A 19,692-nucleotide genomic window follows, 5' to 3' on the forward strand; every position below is an offset into this window, starting at 1 on the left:
GAGTGGAGCGAAGGGAAGCCAATGAGGAGATGAATGGACCGGCAGCAGCACCTATTCAAACACTTTTGGCCCTGGCTGCTGGTTTCCAAGGAGCCGTTGGTAAAAGAAAAACAAAATAAAGCGTGTGTATGTGTGTGCGCGCACAAGTAATACACACACACATATAAACACACACTGCCTCTCCATCTCTCCTTCACACACATACACACACACACACACACAACTGTTTCAGACTATTTCAACTCTTTCTCCCTCGCATACACAAACATCAAATGCAGTCCCACTCAATGTATTACACACACACACACACACACACACACACACACACACACACACACACACACACACACACTCACATTCTCTAATACACATTTACTCACAGTCTCACTAAAACACACAGAAATACACACTTCAATTCCCTTCTCTTTCCTCTGCTGACTAATGGCTCACTGTGTATGTGTGTATAAGTGTGTGTGTGTGTGTGTGGGGGGGGGGGGGAGGGGGGGGGGGTTGAGTGAGTGTGTGTGTGTGTGTATGTGTGTGTGTATGTGTGTTTGTGTAAGAGAGAGGGGGGGGGCAGATCCCACACTGATCTCACACAGATCACACATCACACACACTGATAAGACACAATCAGTAAAATGCTGTCCAGTTACTGTATCAAACCTCCATAATAACCTCACATCACCTCACCTCCCTACTACCCAACACCTGCTGCCCAAACACTCTCTTTTTTGTCTCTTGTTCTTTTATTTTTCTGTGTGTATGTGTGTGTGTGTGTGTGTGTGTGTGTGTGTGTGTGTGTGTGTTGGTGAGACAAGGATGTCCATAATGAAAGCAGTGTATGATATTGATAAATATTATGAACACATTAAAATAAACATTACATGATGTACATAAACATACATCCTCCTTCCCTCTCACTCTACCCCTCACCCCCCACACCCACCCTAATAACCCTGATCTGACCCAGCCGCCACCCGTCTGCAGTCTCCCTGCATGTCATAAGTCAGACTGGTCCTTCTCACGGTCCGGGGAGCCCCCACTGTGCCAAAACCATCACCCACCCCCTCCCCCAATCCTGTCTTCGGCCCCTTCGTCTAAACCCCCCCCCCGTCCAGTAGCCCTGAGGACAACAGAGGGGAAACATGAGAGGGGGCAGTAAATCAGCACGCTATCGTTGGTGGGGAATGTACTACATGGACATTATATACACACACACACACACACACACACACACACTATCATAAACACACACGCATGCATAACCACACTCTCTCTCTCTCTCTCTCTCACACACACACACACACACACACACACACACACATGTTCACACACAAACACTAACACACATGCACACCCATGAACAACCGCACACTCATACACAAAAAGCCCCCACACTCTACTCCTCAATCACACACACACACACACACACGCACGCACACACGCACACACACACACACACACACACAGAGTAATTACACACAGTGACACACATACGTACATACATACATACATACAGATAGATACACAACCACACAGACACAAACGCACAACTGCACACTCATCTACACACACACACACCCTCATGTACACACATTATGCACATACTTACTCAGTGCACACTCAATCACACTCAGTCATGCATAAACGCAAACAAACAAAAACACACCATACATCAAGAATGCCTTTTGTGATGTGGGAAAGTTTCAGCAAGGCGATGACATACAGAGATCTGTAACCAATGGAATAGGCCTACTACAAAAACATACACATACATATAACAGTTCACCCAAAGCATAATGCAAACAAGTGCAAACAAACACACACAGACACACACACACACACACACAATTTTAAATTGTACGACATGACTGCAAAGACAAAAAAACACACAGTAGGGCTACTAGCCTCGCTCAATCCTGCGGTCCCTACGCGCCTGCAGGTGTACGTCCGTACACACTGTGCGTATCAGGCTACTCAACAAGAGAAGAATTCCTGTGTGTGTGTGTTTTGGCCCACCATACCTTCCCAACTATGGACAGTATCCCATTAGCTGCATGCCATCAGGCTACAATTTACAATTTTCTATTGAAGTTAGTGAACACGTTATCAAAATTAAGGCGCACACATTTTGTTTGAGCAGGAGAGAGAGAATACGCACGCAGGCACGCAACTAGGCTACTTGTTTTCTTTTACTCGGCTATCTATATTATCAGCACACAATGTTGAGATAAATCACTAACTCAATACTCATCATTGATATCACAAGTTTAAACAACGAAAACAGAAAGAATGGATGCAGCAAAGCTAGGAGTTATTCCAGATGGACAAGAACAAGGTAGGCAATTGCTTGTCAGAACGTTAGACTGCATTAGACAGACGTCACGGTAAGCTAGAACAAAACTAAAGGTAACTTTAGCCTGTATAGGGCTGTATCAAGTTGTCCAAATGAATAGGTCATTGAAGACGTTGTATTATTGCATGTGAATGTTGCTCTGCTATGTAAACCGGGAAACGGACAAATATTGTCCACGCGTGATTTATTTTTTTTTGCCGGGGGGGGTGGTGTGCGCGTACCATAGCATTAATTCCTGCAGGCGCCCCTGTCCCTAACTCCCTGTATACTCTCACTCTATTTCCAGCTGTTCTTGGATCAGTTTTCCCCAAACCCTTCACACAGGGAACATCAAAAGCAAAACCTAAAATCTGACTCCAATCCAACGCCTCTGAAGTACCATGTATCATGTCTGATTCACCAGCCTTTGTTACACTCAAGTCACGTTGGCATCCTAATTACTTGACTGAAAAGTTAATTTAACTCGCAGTAGGTTGACGACTATAGGCTACGGTCTGAGGAAGTGGAAAATTGCATAGGATATTACAATAGTCTTTGAAACGCTTCTTCATGTCGAACGAGTAACTTTATTTCAGTCTTAATTAACAATTAAAATTCCACTCTCTGAGATTAAAACGGTTCATTCATGTTGCCCGCGGGCATGTTTAAAGGTGATTGGAGTTTCGAGTTAAATAGACTGCACCGTGATATGCTAGCGATTAATCATTAGCTCACAAAGTATTGCTAAGTAATTACTTCCCGGCGCGATGTAGGCTACTGATCTCACCTTAAACCCATGCCCCGCGCAGACTTCTCCAACACCGGCTTTTCTTCTCTTGTCTATTCTCCAACTTCACAGACTCTCCAACTTCACTCTGAACAGTATAACAAGTGCTGTACGGGTTTTAGAGGACACAGCTCTGTCATTAACTTAACGGAGAGAGCCGAAGTGGTTTCTTTGTTCGAAGAACAAGTTGAGTGAGTGAGTAACCGTTACGCACAGTTCTTCTGTGCCAGCTTGTTCTATTCCAGCTGCGTCCGTTGCCGCGGGGGGTTTAATTGAGAGGTGAGGTCAGAACGCGTTGGTCATCGTGTCTCTTCAGACAGGCTGGGTTACTTCCAGCGTCTCTGTTCGCTACCCATTCAAGGTGGAGACTTGAGCCAAGGATGATGTCAGCCCTGACTCAAATGCGCTCCTCTACACGAACATTGTTGCTCCCGAAAACATTCCTTTGCTTCTGCTGACCATGAATCATGTCGCTCCTCAAGTACGTGGTATGCATATTTGAAGCGACCTTATCAAGCTATGTCTTCTCAAATAAATATTCTCAGAACTCTCTGACATAAAATTAGACAACAATGTCGTCTAACAACATGCAGTCATCCACACATACAGTACAAGTAAAGTAAGCTTATGTGAGCTTATGTGTTTAGAATGCTTATGGAGAAAATGAAACTAATTGTGCATTGCGACACTTAAAACAAAATGTGGTAAGTGAACTTGTTCAAAGACCAAAGTCCCACATAAATAAGAACCCTTATCATGTCAGAAAGATAATCCTTTGTGCTATAAATTATAGCTGTATTGGAAGCATGTCCAAATGCACTGATCTGTGTGTAATCCTATGGGACAGTGGAATTGTTTTGGGTTTGATTCGTCCTTTCAGAGGGACTCAAAGCTCATACTGTGTGACCGAGGTGAAGTGAGCGAGCCAAGCTGGGCCCATGCCGAGTCCCGTGGGCCCATACAGTTTAATTAGTTCATAGCACCGTGCTGGAACAAACTGTATGTTCGGCCCATTCCAGCTGTGTGCCCGCTTGTCACCACCTTTCACCCCATTAGAGATCATGCCGCTGTGCTGCATGAGGCGCCGGCTAATGCCCTTGATATGGAACTTCTGGCGTTAGCCAGGCTAGGAACTTCCCTCTATATGCACCTCCTATAGTGGCCTTTGTATGCTATAACTGTACAACAAGGCGATTTCAGGGATTAAACCCATTATACACACTGGTACACTCGCACACTTGTACATACACTTACACCTGTGAAGTGCACCACTTCTATGGGAGGTGTCAGTTTTATGCTGCTGTGTAGTGTAGGGGTATAGATAACAAGATGTCTCAAAGCTGTAACCTACATAAGTACAAATTAAATGCGTCAACTGTACATTTTTAACTGCAAAAGCAAGACTTTACCGGTATCCAGGAGCAGCACATATTTGTATTCCAGTGTTTCCCATACGTTGAGTAATCTGTGGCGGGGCGCCACGAAATTAAAACCGGCCGTCACACATTAATGTTCTATGTTGTACTATTTTAATTAAGGATAAGATAAAATCCTTTCGTTGAGCCGCGCTTTTTACGCACGCAGCCTTTCCTTGCCCAGCCCTGCTCTCTCTCCACTGCGAAGCTGCCCCTCTTCTGCATGTGCATTTATTTGGGGCATTTATGGCACCTAGGAATGTCAAGGACCGCCCTGTGATTACTTTGTTATTCCCACAGCAAGTGTTCATGTGCTTTGCCGTCGGAATGTGTGACAAACACGGATGCCACAGCAAAGGTTTTTTAAAGGTTAAAACATACTCTCACTAATCCTAAATAAACAACTGTATTTGCTTAAAATATAGTGTAAGACGCTTATGAAAGAAAGATATGCAGCTTTCAAGTGACAAAAACGCAAATTCCCAAGTTCACATTAAAACTGTTGGACATGAATGGCCACATGGTACAAACGAACTACAACGTGATGACAAAAGTGATGACGAGCCCCTACCTAGGCAACTCTGTTAGCAAAATCTAGCCCCAGTTTCCGACCTCTGACTCACACATTACGTGACGTAAATGATGTGGAATGATGACGTTTTCACTGGGAAAAAGGTTTTTCCAATGCCCATGAACGCTAGGATAGTCCAGGCAAAGTAATAGCGTGGCTCCGCTCTCCTACGTACTTCCGCTCAATTTTCATTTCCCTTCAGTACATCGTCTGGGTCTGCGGTATATTCGCGGGGTTTTCTCCTGCAAAAATCTGCAGGTCCAATCAGCAAACAGAGGGAGTAGCTGAGAACGATGACATTGAGGTCGTTTATGTCTGGCTAGTTTGAGCCAGACGTACGTCACAACCAAATGTTAGCCCCATTGGGGGTGTATTGTAGCCCGGTTGAAACCAGACCCTTCTCAGTCGAAACTGAGAGTGGTTCTGGGGAAGATTAATTCACAGCCCATTTCCAAACGGCGTTCCCAAATGGACGCCGATCAAAATGCAAACGCAATAGGAGAGGCCAAAAACCAATCAGAGCAACGAAAGAGACAGAGTGACGGAAACACACAATTTGCAACACTGTCTGGTTGTAGACCGTTCACGTTCAAACGAGCATTTTGTTTCATTCGTCCTTTCTGGCTGACCGGGACATATAAAGCAGGAATGGGGGACGAGAGACTGAAACGTTCAAAGCAATTATGCCGGAATTGTTTCAGGTGCAAACACTGAAGTGTAGCTTAATGCAGATAGTGGTCTGTAAATCATTTTCTTTCCATTAAAACACTCGATGTTGCAATGTTTAGGCTAGCCTAGGCCTATTTCATTTTTTGAGCATTCGAGTTATGCTCGCATAGCACACCAATTCAAAAGTATGTGTTTTCTGACGACTACGTGTCCAGCTACTGTAGGCCTATAAATAAACAGAATATCAAACCGTTTTCAGTAGCCTACCACTGTTGCAGATATCACATAGGTATCCCTTACATGTTTGTACAATGTTGCATATTCCAACATAAGGAAGCAGTTGCGAAACTTCTACAGTAACTTAGCCCTGGAAGCAAATGTAATTTGCTGCCGCTAGGGTGCGTCTAGATTTCTAGGCTAACAGTAACTCCCTGTCTTAAACCAACGTGATAGCAGCTTCAAACAAGCGGCAGCAGCCATCGTTGATGTTTTTTTAGTTTTTTTTAAAACCCGGCTTATTCAACAGGGTGCTCTATCGTCATCGTGTAAAGCCCGCCTCAAGGACTTTTAGTATGTTGTTCTGGACACCTCATAGAAATGGTCTAAGATGCAAAAAAATTATTTTACAATTAGTCTGTCGTAAAACGCTACTTGCCTGCCTGGACTATTAACAAAACATTAACGATTGTTGAAGGATTGTTGTTGCCACATAGAAGCATTGCATGGAAGATGGCGGGCTAAATTGCTATTAAATCCATTTAGCATCGTGACCATGCTGCACAAATATGTTAAAAACTGCTGCATTGGTCTTATCACAACATAGTGCATTGAGGAGACTAAACTAAGTTAAGTAATGCAATCAAGTCGTATCTCAAAGCTAACGTTAGAATACGAGTTTCGCATGCTTACAGCTGCTTGTCAATTTCAAGGTTACTCATGCAGGGCTCATTTTATTGACTCTGACACTGAATGTTTGTACCCTGGAAATCCAGAATTCTCGCGAGAGCACAATGGAATTACTTTTACCCCTTGCATTCCGGGGAACCAATCAAATCAGCGTATCTGACATATGCGGGCCAGAGGCGAGCTAAACTGATGACGACAGCGCTGCAACGTTGGAGGTCAGTAAACATTGGTCGTAGTGTTATCCAATTGCGTCGAAGTCTGGAATCATTCAGGGTGAACATTGGTCTAATGTTATACAATTGCATGCAGTTAGATTTTCAAATGCATGCTTGGTGCTGCCCCTCGAGTTGGGCCATTACGGTGCTGAAACATTTTTCTAGATTACCAGGGTCTGGATTTTCCAGGCTAGAATGTTTGCAAAATCCCGATGCAAATGGAAAAGTGTTTTCCAAGACTCAAAAGTGCTTGTCCCAAGAAGAAGTATGAACCTTATTGCATCCATACATCAGCAGTCTTTTAACTGTGTTAAAATTGCAAGGGTTCCCTCACGAACGTCTTAAAGTGACAAGCACTCAATTAGACCTATGCACTACCAAGACAATCACCCCCCCCCCACACACACACACACACATCACAAGTGTAGGCCTACCACTTCTGTGAGAGATGCCATTTTTTCTGCGTGATTCACTAGAGATGCATAAAGAACAAAGCGTCCGAGGCATTTTTTCTTTCGGTCAGGTCTTTGAATGCACCACCACCTGTCTTGTGCGCCTATTACTTCACAGAGGTGAAGTTTTATGGTGCTCATAAAGAATGCAAGGGTGCAAGTATGAGTAATAGCCTCTCTTCAGCAGTTCACCATGACATTCTTTATTAGTTCTGGTGTTGCATCTGAGGCACCAGAGACTCCTGCTGTGTTCTGTAACTGAGAATGCTGCATTTTCTACTGCTTGTAACCGAAGGGTTGGCGGTTCGATCCCTGACCAGTGGGTACGACTGAAGTGCCCTTGAGCAAGGCACCTAACCCCTCACTTCTCCCTGAGCGCTGCTGTAGCAAGGCAGCTCACTGCTCCAGGGTTAGTGTGTGCTTCACCTCACTGTGTGTTCACTGTGTGCTCTGTGTGTTCACTAATGCACGGATGGGATAAATACAGAGACCTAATTCCTTATATACGCAAGTATACTTGGACTAGAAACCTGATTTACATGATTTACATTTACATTTTTATTCCTCATGTACATGTAAATCTGTATACATACAAGCAGGCTGTGACAAAGGCCTTCTTCAAGGAAGTTAAGTGATGGATAATGTATAGTCAGGAATAATGTATAATTGGTCACTGTAGAAAGACAAATCCTGACAGGGTGAACAGGACACTGACACACAGCGCAGGGGTCCTACATTGTCCTGAAGGGATTCATAAAAAATAGGAATTTAAAGTTTCAGGTGTTACATTACGATGTATTTACCCTCTGATCCAGTTACAGTTCTGGTTCTGTGAACTGATTACGTGCAGAATGTTATGAAATGTGAATCAGTCACACAAAATGTGTGTGACTGAATGTTGCCAATAGCAGCAGACATTATTTTTATCTGTCGGACATCCAAACGTTATGATAGCTCCACACAAAGGTCCTTTCTGTGGAGCTGTATAAATGATGATGACTGCATCTACTGCATCTTCTTGCATATTCCACAAGTCCTTTTTAACTTATAAGGACCTGGAAACAGCCTTTATCTCCTCACGGCTGGATTATTTTTAAATTCCCCTATGCGTGGGGCTGATACATTTCACTCTAGCAAGACTGCCACTTGTTTAGAATGCAGCTTCTGCCAGCCTTTTAACTGGAACAAAGAAACGAGAGCACACCACCCCTGTTCTGGGTAAATCGGCTAAAACCAATGGTTAAGCTCCACAGTATAATCTTTTTATATTATTTATTTTTTAAAGATTTTTTTTATTATTATTCACTATTAAATTTAACTATTGTATTGTTTTTTATTTGTATGTCGCTTTGGAAATCCCAAATCCCATAACCATAACCATAATCTATCTGTCAAGTCCATATTTCACTTAGGTCACTTAGGTCATCCTCCCAAAAACGACTGTTTGTCCCCCTGACCCAGGACCCACTCCCCTGGTCCCCACTCTGTTGCCGTCCCTCTGGAATAGTCTTCCATCCCATATTAAATCCTTCACCACTGACAGTTTTAAGTATACATAATGTAGAACATCAGATACCAGCTGGATGCTAAGTGTTGAGTGAGTCTTAACCCAAAAGACCTTGACATAGCGAAGTTCTGAATCTTACTTGGCTCCAGTGGTTAAAATGATCTAATTTGGCCCAAAATAGTCTAATAGTCTAGAATAAAATAAAAATAGCAGCTGTTCCATTTTTTTTTTTTTCAGTAACAGCACAATTAAATACAAGGCACCAGTAAGTAACGGTTCAAACATACACAGTACTTACATAAACCAGAATAAAGATAACTGTCATAGTTGTGTATTTGCAAAGTATCAATGTGTAAAAAAATCATAAAGAGTGTATCATGAATATGACTGAGGTATCACTGAAGTATCAATGAAGATGTTTTTGTGTTCGTTCCCATGATGTTTTTGTTGGTAAATTGGCAAGGTTGTTGATTGGCCACTACGGGAAATCCCCTACCTATAGCACTAGGAAAGTTTATATCTGAAATCTAAAATTGGCTCTTTAGAAAGGTTACTCCTCCACAAAACAAAGTGTAGAAGGCCCAGTTTAGGCCCAGTTTTTGAGAGCTCAGAAAATGTGTGAGTATCAAGTTTTACGTTTTTGTTAAATCTGTATTAAACAGAAACACACTTCTGCACACACATACACATGCACACAGAATAGGTTTTAGTCTGACACCATGTAAACTGACTGGCCATTCATGTCATGGCACTCACCTGTTGTCTGTCTCCCTCTGCTGGTCACTCTCTGGCTGTGCCGGCTGGACCTCCTCCGCTGGACTCTGCCTCCTCTCTGGCTGCTTCTCCTCATCCTTCTGCTCTTCGGTCTTCCTCCCCCTCTTCATTGGCAACACCACCTGACACGGGGGCTGATGTGTGTCCGCTGAAGGGGATTGTGGGCTTTTTGGCCTTTCAGCTAAATGTCCACCAGGTGGCACTGTTTCACCAGCCTGAGGGCTCTTAGACCCGTCTGTTCTGGGCTCCTCCACCGGAATAGCTCTAAACCCTCCATCAACTGTGTCTCCAGTTGGTTTCTCAGCGCCACCTTCTTCTGCCTCTTCCTCTATTTTCTTAGGGCTCCCCCTAGTGGCGACAGGTTTGGCTGCAGCTTGCGGCAGCATGGCTGGGCGTCCTGGACTGGACAGCATGCTCAACAGTGGCGAGTCGCAGACGTGGTCCATGGGCCTCATGCTCTGACTGCGGCCCAGCTCTGGGCCACGGTGTGCCCGGCTCTTTCGCGAGCCTTTACCGCCCCCTTTGTCCTTGTCCTTGTCCTTGTCCTTGTCTTTGTCTTTGTCTTTCTTCTTGCTGAGCTGCCGTGGCATGGTGCCCATGTGGCTGTACATCTCGCTGGAGCGCACGTAGCTCGGCAGGCGCGGACGGACGTCCATGTCATCCACGGAGGACTGCGACGTCGGCGACGACGGCGTCTCAAGTTCCGCCTCACCTTTGTCGTCCGACTTGGAGGCTTTGCCGGACGAGCGCCGGAAGGTGAGGTTGGTGAGGCTGCCGAACCATTTGAAGCCTGCATGTAAAGAGAGAACAGAAGTGTAATTATATTTTGAGCATTGTCAGCGGTATAAAATAGCATTTGCTTTTTGATGTGATAGCTTGCCCTCTTAGCTTTCACTATAAGCCCATTCACATTCACTGTTAATGCAAAACATGGTCTTGCTCAAAACTCCAACGTAATTTTGTTCTCAATCAAAAGTTTGAATTTGTTAACTACAGTAAATAGACAGTAGGTTGTTTTTACTCCGGAGTTACGCTTTAACATGATGGCATCGGATGCCATGATGGCAGTTTTTGAAACGTTTGTTGAGATTTTTCTGTTGCTCTGCGTACTGTACAGTGGGTCCCAGTTAAGAATTGACACTTCATTCACCATCAAGGTGATTCACGCAGCTGGGTGAAATGTAAGTACAACTGCAGCCGCTTGGGGGCAGCATAGTCCGCTGTGGCGTTCCACGGTCGAACCGGACGGAGCATTTGACAGCAAGGGCTGTGATTGGCCGAGTTTTCAGTGCGTTTCTCTGTGTTTTTAGCAGCCCTTGCAACATGCTAGTCCACTGTAGCCTATAAGCTTTGTACATAATGTTAAACATAGTTTTGGATTCAGTGGCAAGATGTCTTGATTGTACAGTGCCTGTCTCTCAGTAATGTTTTAAAATGAGAGCTTCGTCAGCTGGCAGTAGGCTACTTTGTCGGCAGTCATGAGAAGTTTGCTTGCTAACAGAACATAAATATGCTGCCCAGAAACCTCGTGAATAGTTCTGATTTGTTTTACTACACTAACGATGTTAAATATAGCCTTTGCCTACAGCATCTCCTTAACAGTAATGTTAACAAAATGACATTCATATGACAAAGGAAAACGAATTCGGTCACTCAAGACTGTGCCACAGCAACCAGTGTAGGCTACAGTCCTACCCAATAGGCCTACTCGAAGCAGATAGCGTTGTCTGATGGTCGAGTGGGTTATTTCCAGAACAGGTCTGCAACTTTCAGGCAGTTCTGAGTTCGAATCTAGGCAGGAGCAGAGCCATATAAAGGCCTAGGCCTATTGTTATCATTTTTGCAAGGTGTTGCTCCTGGCAATACTTGTTTATAAGACGTTTGGTGATTAGTTCATAGCTGTTTTTGGGACACGTTAAACGTTCTTTATAATGAGCGCATACGGGGAGTAAAACGACTGTTACGCGCTGTTACAACTGTAGGCTACAATGATTGCAATACAAAAATATGCGTGTGTTACTGTAGTTTAGCTAGTTTTGTGATGTTTTGCACTTTTGCCTCATGTGTTTTCAGGTTTGAGGGCTTTTTTGGCAAGATTGACCTCTGCATATGTTATTTCTCCGTATGGAAAATAAAGTCAATTTTCGACACACGTCTGTTATTAGTTCAATAACAAGTGTTCCTTGTTAAAACACGTGATTGGCACGATGTATTCACAACACACCACATTATTGGCACAATGTATTCACATGTTGACTTTTTTTGCCGCGGAAGGGGCGAGATATGTGTAGACAACTGCCAGAGATGGCAAAAGTACTCAATTCCCGTACTCAAGTAGAAGTACAAATACTCGTGTTAAAAAATACTCTGGTAAAAGTGGAAGTACTAATTTAATTTCTTTACTCAAGTGAAAGTAACAAAGTACAGGCTTGGAAATTTACTTAAAGTATAAAAGTAAAAGTAGTCTTGTGAATGACAACCATTTTATATGCAAAAGTACCTGGACCACACAAATGTTGAGTGCAAGAGTCTCTCTTTTTTTTTTTTTTGTAATTCACTTTTCATTGGTTTTTCACAAATACATGAGACAAAGACAAACACTGAACATCCACAAGTGAACAGGGAGGACTACAGGCAGATACTGACTAACAAAGCTATACACTATACAGTATATAAAAAAGTGTGTGTAACTATACACATTTGTACATCACTGAATGTTAGAATATCCTCATAAACAAAAGGGGAAAAAAGAGATCAAAAGAAACAGAAAAACAAACCACCAGCTTACTGTATTATATCTAAATAAGGCCCCCAAATTTTCATATAGACGTCCTCCTTATCTATCATTCTATAGCACACCCTCTCATAAGAGGCAATCTTGGACATCTCATTAAACCATTCCACCATTGATATAGCTACTTGTGTTTTCCAATGGCGTAATATTATCCTGCATCCAACTATTACAGCTGTTCGGCACCATGAGGATTGATGGGCATTTAACCCGCTCCCCTGTGGTACCACACCCAAGAGACAGAGCAATGGATGGCGTACCAGAGCAGTGGTCAGCAACTTGTTGATAAAAGACATTATCTCAGACCATAGGGGGTCTATTATGGGGCAAGAGTATAACAAATGTAAAAGAGTGCTGCACTCAGTGTTGCACCTCCAACACACGTCTGAGTTTCTAAGTCCTAACCGTGCCATTTTTGACGGGGTTCAATAAATCCTATTGATAATTTTATAACGTATCAACCGTGTCTGCATTTCTCTTGAAACTTTGTACCATGACTTGATTACTTGTTCCCACGCTTCATCTGGGATACTCTCTCCCATATCCCTCTCCCAGCATCTTTTTAAGCCCCCAAAATTAGGAGGCTGAGACTCCCTTAAAATACTGTAAAAGCCTGATGCTTTCATTAAAAAAAAACTTTTCTTGTTCCAATCTGGTTTGTAATTCAGTAGCTGGTGCAAGTGGTGATAGTCTGAGATGTGACAGAATACAGCTTCTTAACTGTAAGTATTTCCAAAAGTCCTTATTTGAAAGTCCATATTTTGCTCTTAACTGTTCAAAAGAAAAGAAAGTGTCTCCCTCAAATAAATCCCAAGAGTCTCTCTTTTTAAATCTTCCCATAACCTGTTGGGCCATTTCTAGGCTCCCCCCCCCCCCCCAACATTGCACTGCCTACTTCAGAGGGCAGTGTGTTCTTTTGGCCTACCATCAAATGCTGGACATCTTTAGAAAGCCAAGATCCTGTAGTTTCTTAGGAAGCACTAGCACAGAGTAACAGAGATTAGAATATATATATATATTTTTGTCTTTCTGCCGGATAACAACTGACCACTGACCACATTTCAGCCCTCTAGGTCACTTGATGTGATTTTAGACACACAACTGAGCCTTAGGACCAGGTCTTGCGAAGCTGAGTGCAAAAGTAGATCAATATAGAATGAAAAATTTGTACTTTAGACCATTATTGGCCAAGGCATGCTCATGCGTTTTGTAATGCCCTATGGAAACTCCCCATAGGACTTTTGGTTACCCAAAATGCATACTGACAATAAAAGTATGCATTTCTGAGATTTCTTGTAGACCTTGTAGATCTTGAATTTCCCCTTGGGGGATCAATAAAGTATCTATCTATCTATCTATCTATCTATCTATCTACAGTATCTATCAATCTATCTATCTGTCTATCTATCTATCTAACTATCTATTTGGATTGTAACCTGTCAGGTTCTGATATAGAATGACTGCACAAAATGGAATAATTACACAAAAGTCTCTATTTTTGCATTTTTGTTTGTTGGCTTCATGAGTGTGTATAACTGCACAATATCTGCACAACTAATATTGGATAAAACAACATGAATATTCAATTCCTATTGATTCCTGTGAAAATTTCAAGACCAGGAATGTAGTGGTAAAATAAGAGGTGGGTAAACTATGAGTTCTGTGATCACGGTGGACTGCGCATCAGTATGCGGTATCAGATTTTTAGAAAAGGCATTCAGAACATGTTTGATGGTGAAGGTTATTGTCCAATGTTTATAACAATACAAGTGGCATTAAGTGGTTCATAGAGTGCATGATGAGTGTACATAATGTTATTGTGGATAATACAGTGTGATTTTTAAATGTTAACAGTTGTAATTGGTCTTTTGAGAGGTGGATAAACTCTAATCAGAGGTGGATAAACTATTTCTGAAATTTCAGAGGTGGGTAAACGTTTACTTGCGTTTAGCCTCCACTATATCCCTGTTCAAGATCCAAATGCTGCATATTGCTAAGGATATAGGCTACACTGCAGCTAGAAGTTAGGGAAGCACCAAAGGCGAGGAGAGGAGGAGGGCATTACTACTACGTGCTAACGTTAACGTTACTGCCATCAAGCTGCAATGATTTGCCACGAATGCCATCCAAATCTGTCAAGTCATCTTGTAGTGGTGCGTCAAGTGCAACGCCTATTCCCATCCGCTATTGATGATGCGAAAATAATAACGGTACTGAAATTATTTGAAACTAAAGTAACGAGCCAGTTTTGTAAAATGTAAGGAGTAGAAAGTACCGATATTCGCGTTAAAATTTAAGCAGTAAAAGTAAAAAGTCGCCTCAAAAATAAATAGGAAAGTAAAGTAAAAATATCTGAAAAATCTACTTGAGTACAAAAATGAAGTATTTGTACTTCGTTACTTCCCATCTCTGACAACTGCCATATTGGCTTTACAAACTAACCCCATGCATTTCTATGGAAGATTTTTTGGGTGCTGTGTCTCCTCATTAGAAAGTCTATGTTTTAGGTCTATCTACTGTAATTGCAATTATTGCAATTGCAGTTTTACACACTACTTGTATGGTATCTAATACAGTGGCCACATGTGGTGCAAGTTGGTATTACTACAGGACAATGCTAACTGGTTTGTATGCTAACTTCAATGGATATCTGGACAACGCAGATTTCACACATGCACAGCAATTTCAACATGACATCAAAACAGTTCTTTTTTCACATTCTGTAGTTGGATGTAACATGGAAGTAACATGATGTAGGAATTCCCCCTTTTGTCAGTCCAAACTACCCAATTTCTCTAAAAACAACAAAAACGGACTAGCCTACTACCCACAACAACGTTGCATAGTGCAATATAGGTGTGCATCGGCATTGTCAGAGACTCCATTTTCTTTACTGTAAACAAGTGTGTTATCAAACTGAGGTAAGCTTATTATATGGTAAATAATTACATTGTACTTTTAATGTATAGGTAATGTTGTTATTCACTTCATGACATTATTGTCTATAGATAATACTGTACTACGGTGTTCATTTTAGGACATCCTCAGACTCAGGTGTCAGACTCAGAAAAACATCTGTCATCTTCAGACAAAACTGCCTCAGCTTCAGAAAAACCTCTGTCATCTTCAGACAAAACTGCCTCAGCTTCAGAAAAACCTCTGTCATCTTAAGATAAAACTGCTTCAAACCAAACAGCCTCAGAAAAACATCTCAAAGGAGTCAGTCTCAGAAAAAACACTGTCAGAAAAAGTGGAGTCAGGTCTCAGAAAATTAGCCTCAGAAAAAACGCTGTCAGAAAAAACAGAGTCAGACGAAAAAGTCTCAAATGAAAAGTTATTGCGGGGAAAGAAGACGACGGATACAGAACGGTGAGTTTAATATTATGCTTAATACATTTATTATGTCACTGGCATGTTATTTGGTGCTTGGATAGATGTAGAAATTATAAGTAAAGGTAAAAAGTGATCCAACGGTATACACATTGTAGGAAATCGATGTATATAACTTAGCTAACCTCACTTCGCTAGTAACATTAGCAGCTGCTGTGAGGCACATACCGGAGTATGCTACATACTACATACACCAAAATTATTTGTTTTTCGTAGGACTACGGTACACTACGGAGCTAGGGAAAAGTAGGTTAAACATTTTTCCACCACAAAAGTCCAGAACGACACCTGGACCATTATTTCTTACTTTTGCTAACCGTTTCCCAGTTGTAGGCTACACTACCTACCAGTAAGAAACCTGTAATCATCATCACATCATTATTCCCAAACCCCCATAAAGAAAAATGTGCTGCTATGCCATGATGTAATACCATATAATACCATTATAATAATACCATTACATGAAATAGCAGGTGACAACACGGCACATTTCTCTAAATAAGTTAAGATAACATCTCGTTAAATTATTTTTTTCTGAGACCTGACTCCACTTTTTCTGACAGCGTTTTTTCTGAGACCTGACTCCACTTTTTCTGACAGCGTTTTTTCTGAGACTGACTCCTTTGAGATGTTTTTCTGAGGCCTTTTGGTTTGAATCAGTTTTATCTGAAGATGACAGAGGTTTTTCTGACGCTGAGGCAGTTTTGTCTGAAGATGACTAAGGTTTTTCTGAAGCTGAGGCAGTTTTGTCTGAAGATGACAGATGTATTTCTGAGTCTGACACCTGAGTCTGAGGATGTCCTAAAATGAACACCGTACTGTATACAGTATAGCTGTATTTGTATGTTTGAATATATATTATATATATTAACACTTAATGAGCCTCCTTAATCATGATAAGCATATGTTTAAATTATACTTCTGTCAAGCACAGCTGCAATAATGAAAACATTAGTCTATCTTCAGAGCTTTTAACAGCCAACATGACAAATGTTTAGAAAAGCATTTCCTGTTTGAAATAAAGCTATGCAGGGCAACTATAACATTCTCTTATCCTTTCTGGCGGTCCACTTAAATAATGTCATATTTTTTAATAGCCTTCGGAGCGCAAGCAACGCAGCAAAAACACACAATGGTCTTGTGGGACCAGATTAATTTGCCTATTTTGGCTGCTGTTGAAGGAGTCTGTCACTTTCTGAGATGAAGGCTATTGCCTTGAGATATTGAATTTAATGAGCACAGGCTCAATGTTACCAGCACCCATGTGTGAATACAAACACACACACACACACACACGCACACAAATACACACATTAACACAATATGAAAACCTATACATCAGAAGGCATAAGCAAGCCCATACAGTACATGCACAACATGCAGGACATTCACATATACAAGCCTAACCACCGAACCACACTCCCACTCACAGACACACCATCACACTAAAATACACAAGCTATTTATGCAATATTCATGCAGAAACACACACGCTCATGCACACACACACAAACACACACATTCTGTCACCCACACACACACACACACATTACTTTGCCCTATGATGCCTTTTGGTCTCTTGTTGTGTTGCTGTGCAGACTCTGATGCACAGAGAGTGTGGGACTGACTAAAAATAACACAGAGGCCTGTGGGTCAGTGCCGACCGACCACCATTTCTCTCTCTCTCTCTCTCTCTCTCTAGCTCTCTCTCTGGTTCTTCTCAGAATGATAGTTCCGGGTTCCGGAGTGCAGTTTATTTCACTGTTTGTAGAAGCAGGACATTGTCAAAACTTTCGCCTGTCATCTCATATCTTCACATCTAGGGCCTGTTTCCTCCTTTGCTTGGGAAAGACTTTGAAACATTTGTTTCCTGTGCTTGCATGCCTGTTAGTCTGCCTGTCTCTGTGTGTGTGATATAAAGATATTTTTTCTCAGTGCATAGTGTGTGTGTGTGTGTGTGTGTGTGTGTGTGTGTGTGTGTGTGTGTGTGTGTGTGTGTGTGTTCGATGTGAAGATATCTTTCTCTCAGTGCATATATTTATACTATTTTCTCTGTGTTGTTTTTAGAGCAAGATTTAGCTACATTCTGTCACATGCCTTGTAGACATTCCAAACAGCATTTTGCCCTGATTACACCTCAAAAAGGGCTAAATTCTTTGCTTTAAGGGTTCAGCTCATTTATTTGAATGTTTGAATGGTATTGTCATGTTAATAAACATAACATTTGGAATATGAATACAGTATTACTGTATTACAATTACTGTATTACAATTGTCATTATACATCATATTATTGTAACTGAAAAAATAAATATAATCCTTACCTAAATGCCTGGTCTTACTTAATATATCTATAACTATTAAGCCAGTTTTGTTTGTAATATTCTTTTTGTATATTGTTGCCATACCAGTATTGTTCTATGATGAGCATGTCTGTTATTCCGAACAGCTGGCAGAGCCCCCATCTATTCTTTATTTTCTATTGATTTTCCCTTAAATCCCTGTTTTCATCTTCAATGGTAAGGTCCCACATGTTATTACAGGCTATTCCCTGAACACACTCTGGTATTAACACAATACAGAAATTGATTCACAATTTTTTTCATACAAATAAAAATCTCCCTCATCCAATCTACAGTGCGCTTGACCTTGCTCGAAGCAAAGTCACAATGAAGGAACCAAACAAAAACTCTGAGAGCAGTTTATCCCCAAAGCCATCTTTCTCTCCAACGTGTCAATAAGATGGAGCACAATGCAATCCTCGATTAATCTTCAAAACTTGATAAAGAAATCAATACAGGCCTGAGGCATAACGCATCATCGCAGTTTCTCGGTAGATGCTGAAAATGCACCTGATCACAATAAAGAACACTTAAGGTGAAAGAAAGACAATTCATGAAAAACTGAATGAACGCTCTCTAAACATTAATAAATAAAAAACACATAAATAAATATTTAATTATCTAAAATTACAACACGATTTATATTAAAAAATGATGGCTCTGTCAGGTGCGTTGGGTAACCACCCCTTCCCTTCCATGAATGAAATGACATTGCAACCACTTTTCCTGCTAAGTGAAGCTATGTGGGACAAACCAATCACACACACACACACACACACACACAAACACAGTGTTTCCATACTCACTCAGTTTACGTTTGTTCATGTTTCCTGACCAGTTCTGGTGCTCCCAGCTGTGCCACGAGTGGTGATATGTGGTGGTGGTGGTGTGAGGATCTTTTCGAGTCCGTTTGTTTCGTTTCTATTTATTAGAGTCCTAAACTGTGTCAGATTCTGTGCGTGTATGTGTGTGTATGTGTGAATATGAATGTGTGTGTATGTAAAGCCAGCACTAAATGTATGCTACTTCCTGTTGCACGAATGTGCTAACATCATCTGCATAAAGCACTTTCCTGTGTGGCAGATGTGAGGTTTTGTGTGAGTGGATGTGTGTGTGTGTGTGTGTGTGTGTGTGTGTGTGCTTAAGTGTGTGTGTCTGTGTAGTGTGAGTGACACTTTGACACTTTTTTTATTTGTCACAGCTCACATACTGTAACACAACAATATGTATATTCAATGTTTCTGTGTGTTTATGTTTGTCTGTGTGAGTGTGTGTATAATTACTTGGGTACACATGTGTGTGGGGGCACTTCCTAGGTACCCATACATGTGATGTGTATGTGTGTGGACTGTGTGTGTGTGTGCGTGCACGCACTTCATAGGTACCCATGTGATGTGTGTGTGTGTGTGTGTGTGCGTGTGCACATATTTCATAGGTACTGATGTGATGTGTGTGTGTGTGTGCACGTACTGTACTTCATAGGTACTGATGTGATGTGTGTGTGTGTGTGTGTGTGTGTGTGTGTACTTCATAGGT

General features: G+C 41.7%; 1 protein-coding gene and 1 long non-coding RNA gene across 2 annotated transcripts in view; one reads left to right on the top strand and one right to left on the bottom strand.

The window, feature by feature from the left end:
- LOC121680441 overlaps positions 1-12,013 on the top strand; it is a 20,676-nt gene extending 8,663 nt beyond the window's left edge. The window contains exon 3 of the long non-coding RNA XR_006021698.1: positions 11,937-12,013. This is a non-coding gene — a long non-coding RNA (uncharacterized LOC121680441). The remainder of the gene's footprint in view (positions 1-11,936) is intronic.
- The window catches only part of sh2d3ca (SH2 domain containing 3Ca), a 75,031-nt gene extending 55,877 nt beyond the window's left edge, over positions 1-19,154 (bottom strand). The window contains 2 exon segments of the mRNA XM_042059830.1: positions 9,617-10,424; positions 18,963-19,154. Of these exon segments, the coding sequence (XP_041915764.1) occupies positions 9,617-10,424; positions 18,963-18,981 (827 nt within the window). The 5' untranslated portion in view covers positions 18,982-19,154.
- Positions 19,155-19,692: the final 538 nt, after the last annotated feature.

Source organism: Alosa sapidissima, chromosome 13, assembly GCF_018492685.1.
Source record: "Alosa sapidissima isolate fAloSap1 chromosome 13, fAloSap1.pri, whole genome shotgun sequence".
In the NCBI taxonomy this organism is placed as follows: Eukaryota; Metazoa; Chordata; class Actinopteri; order Clupeiformes; family Clupeidae; genus Alosa; species Alosa sapidissima.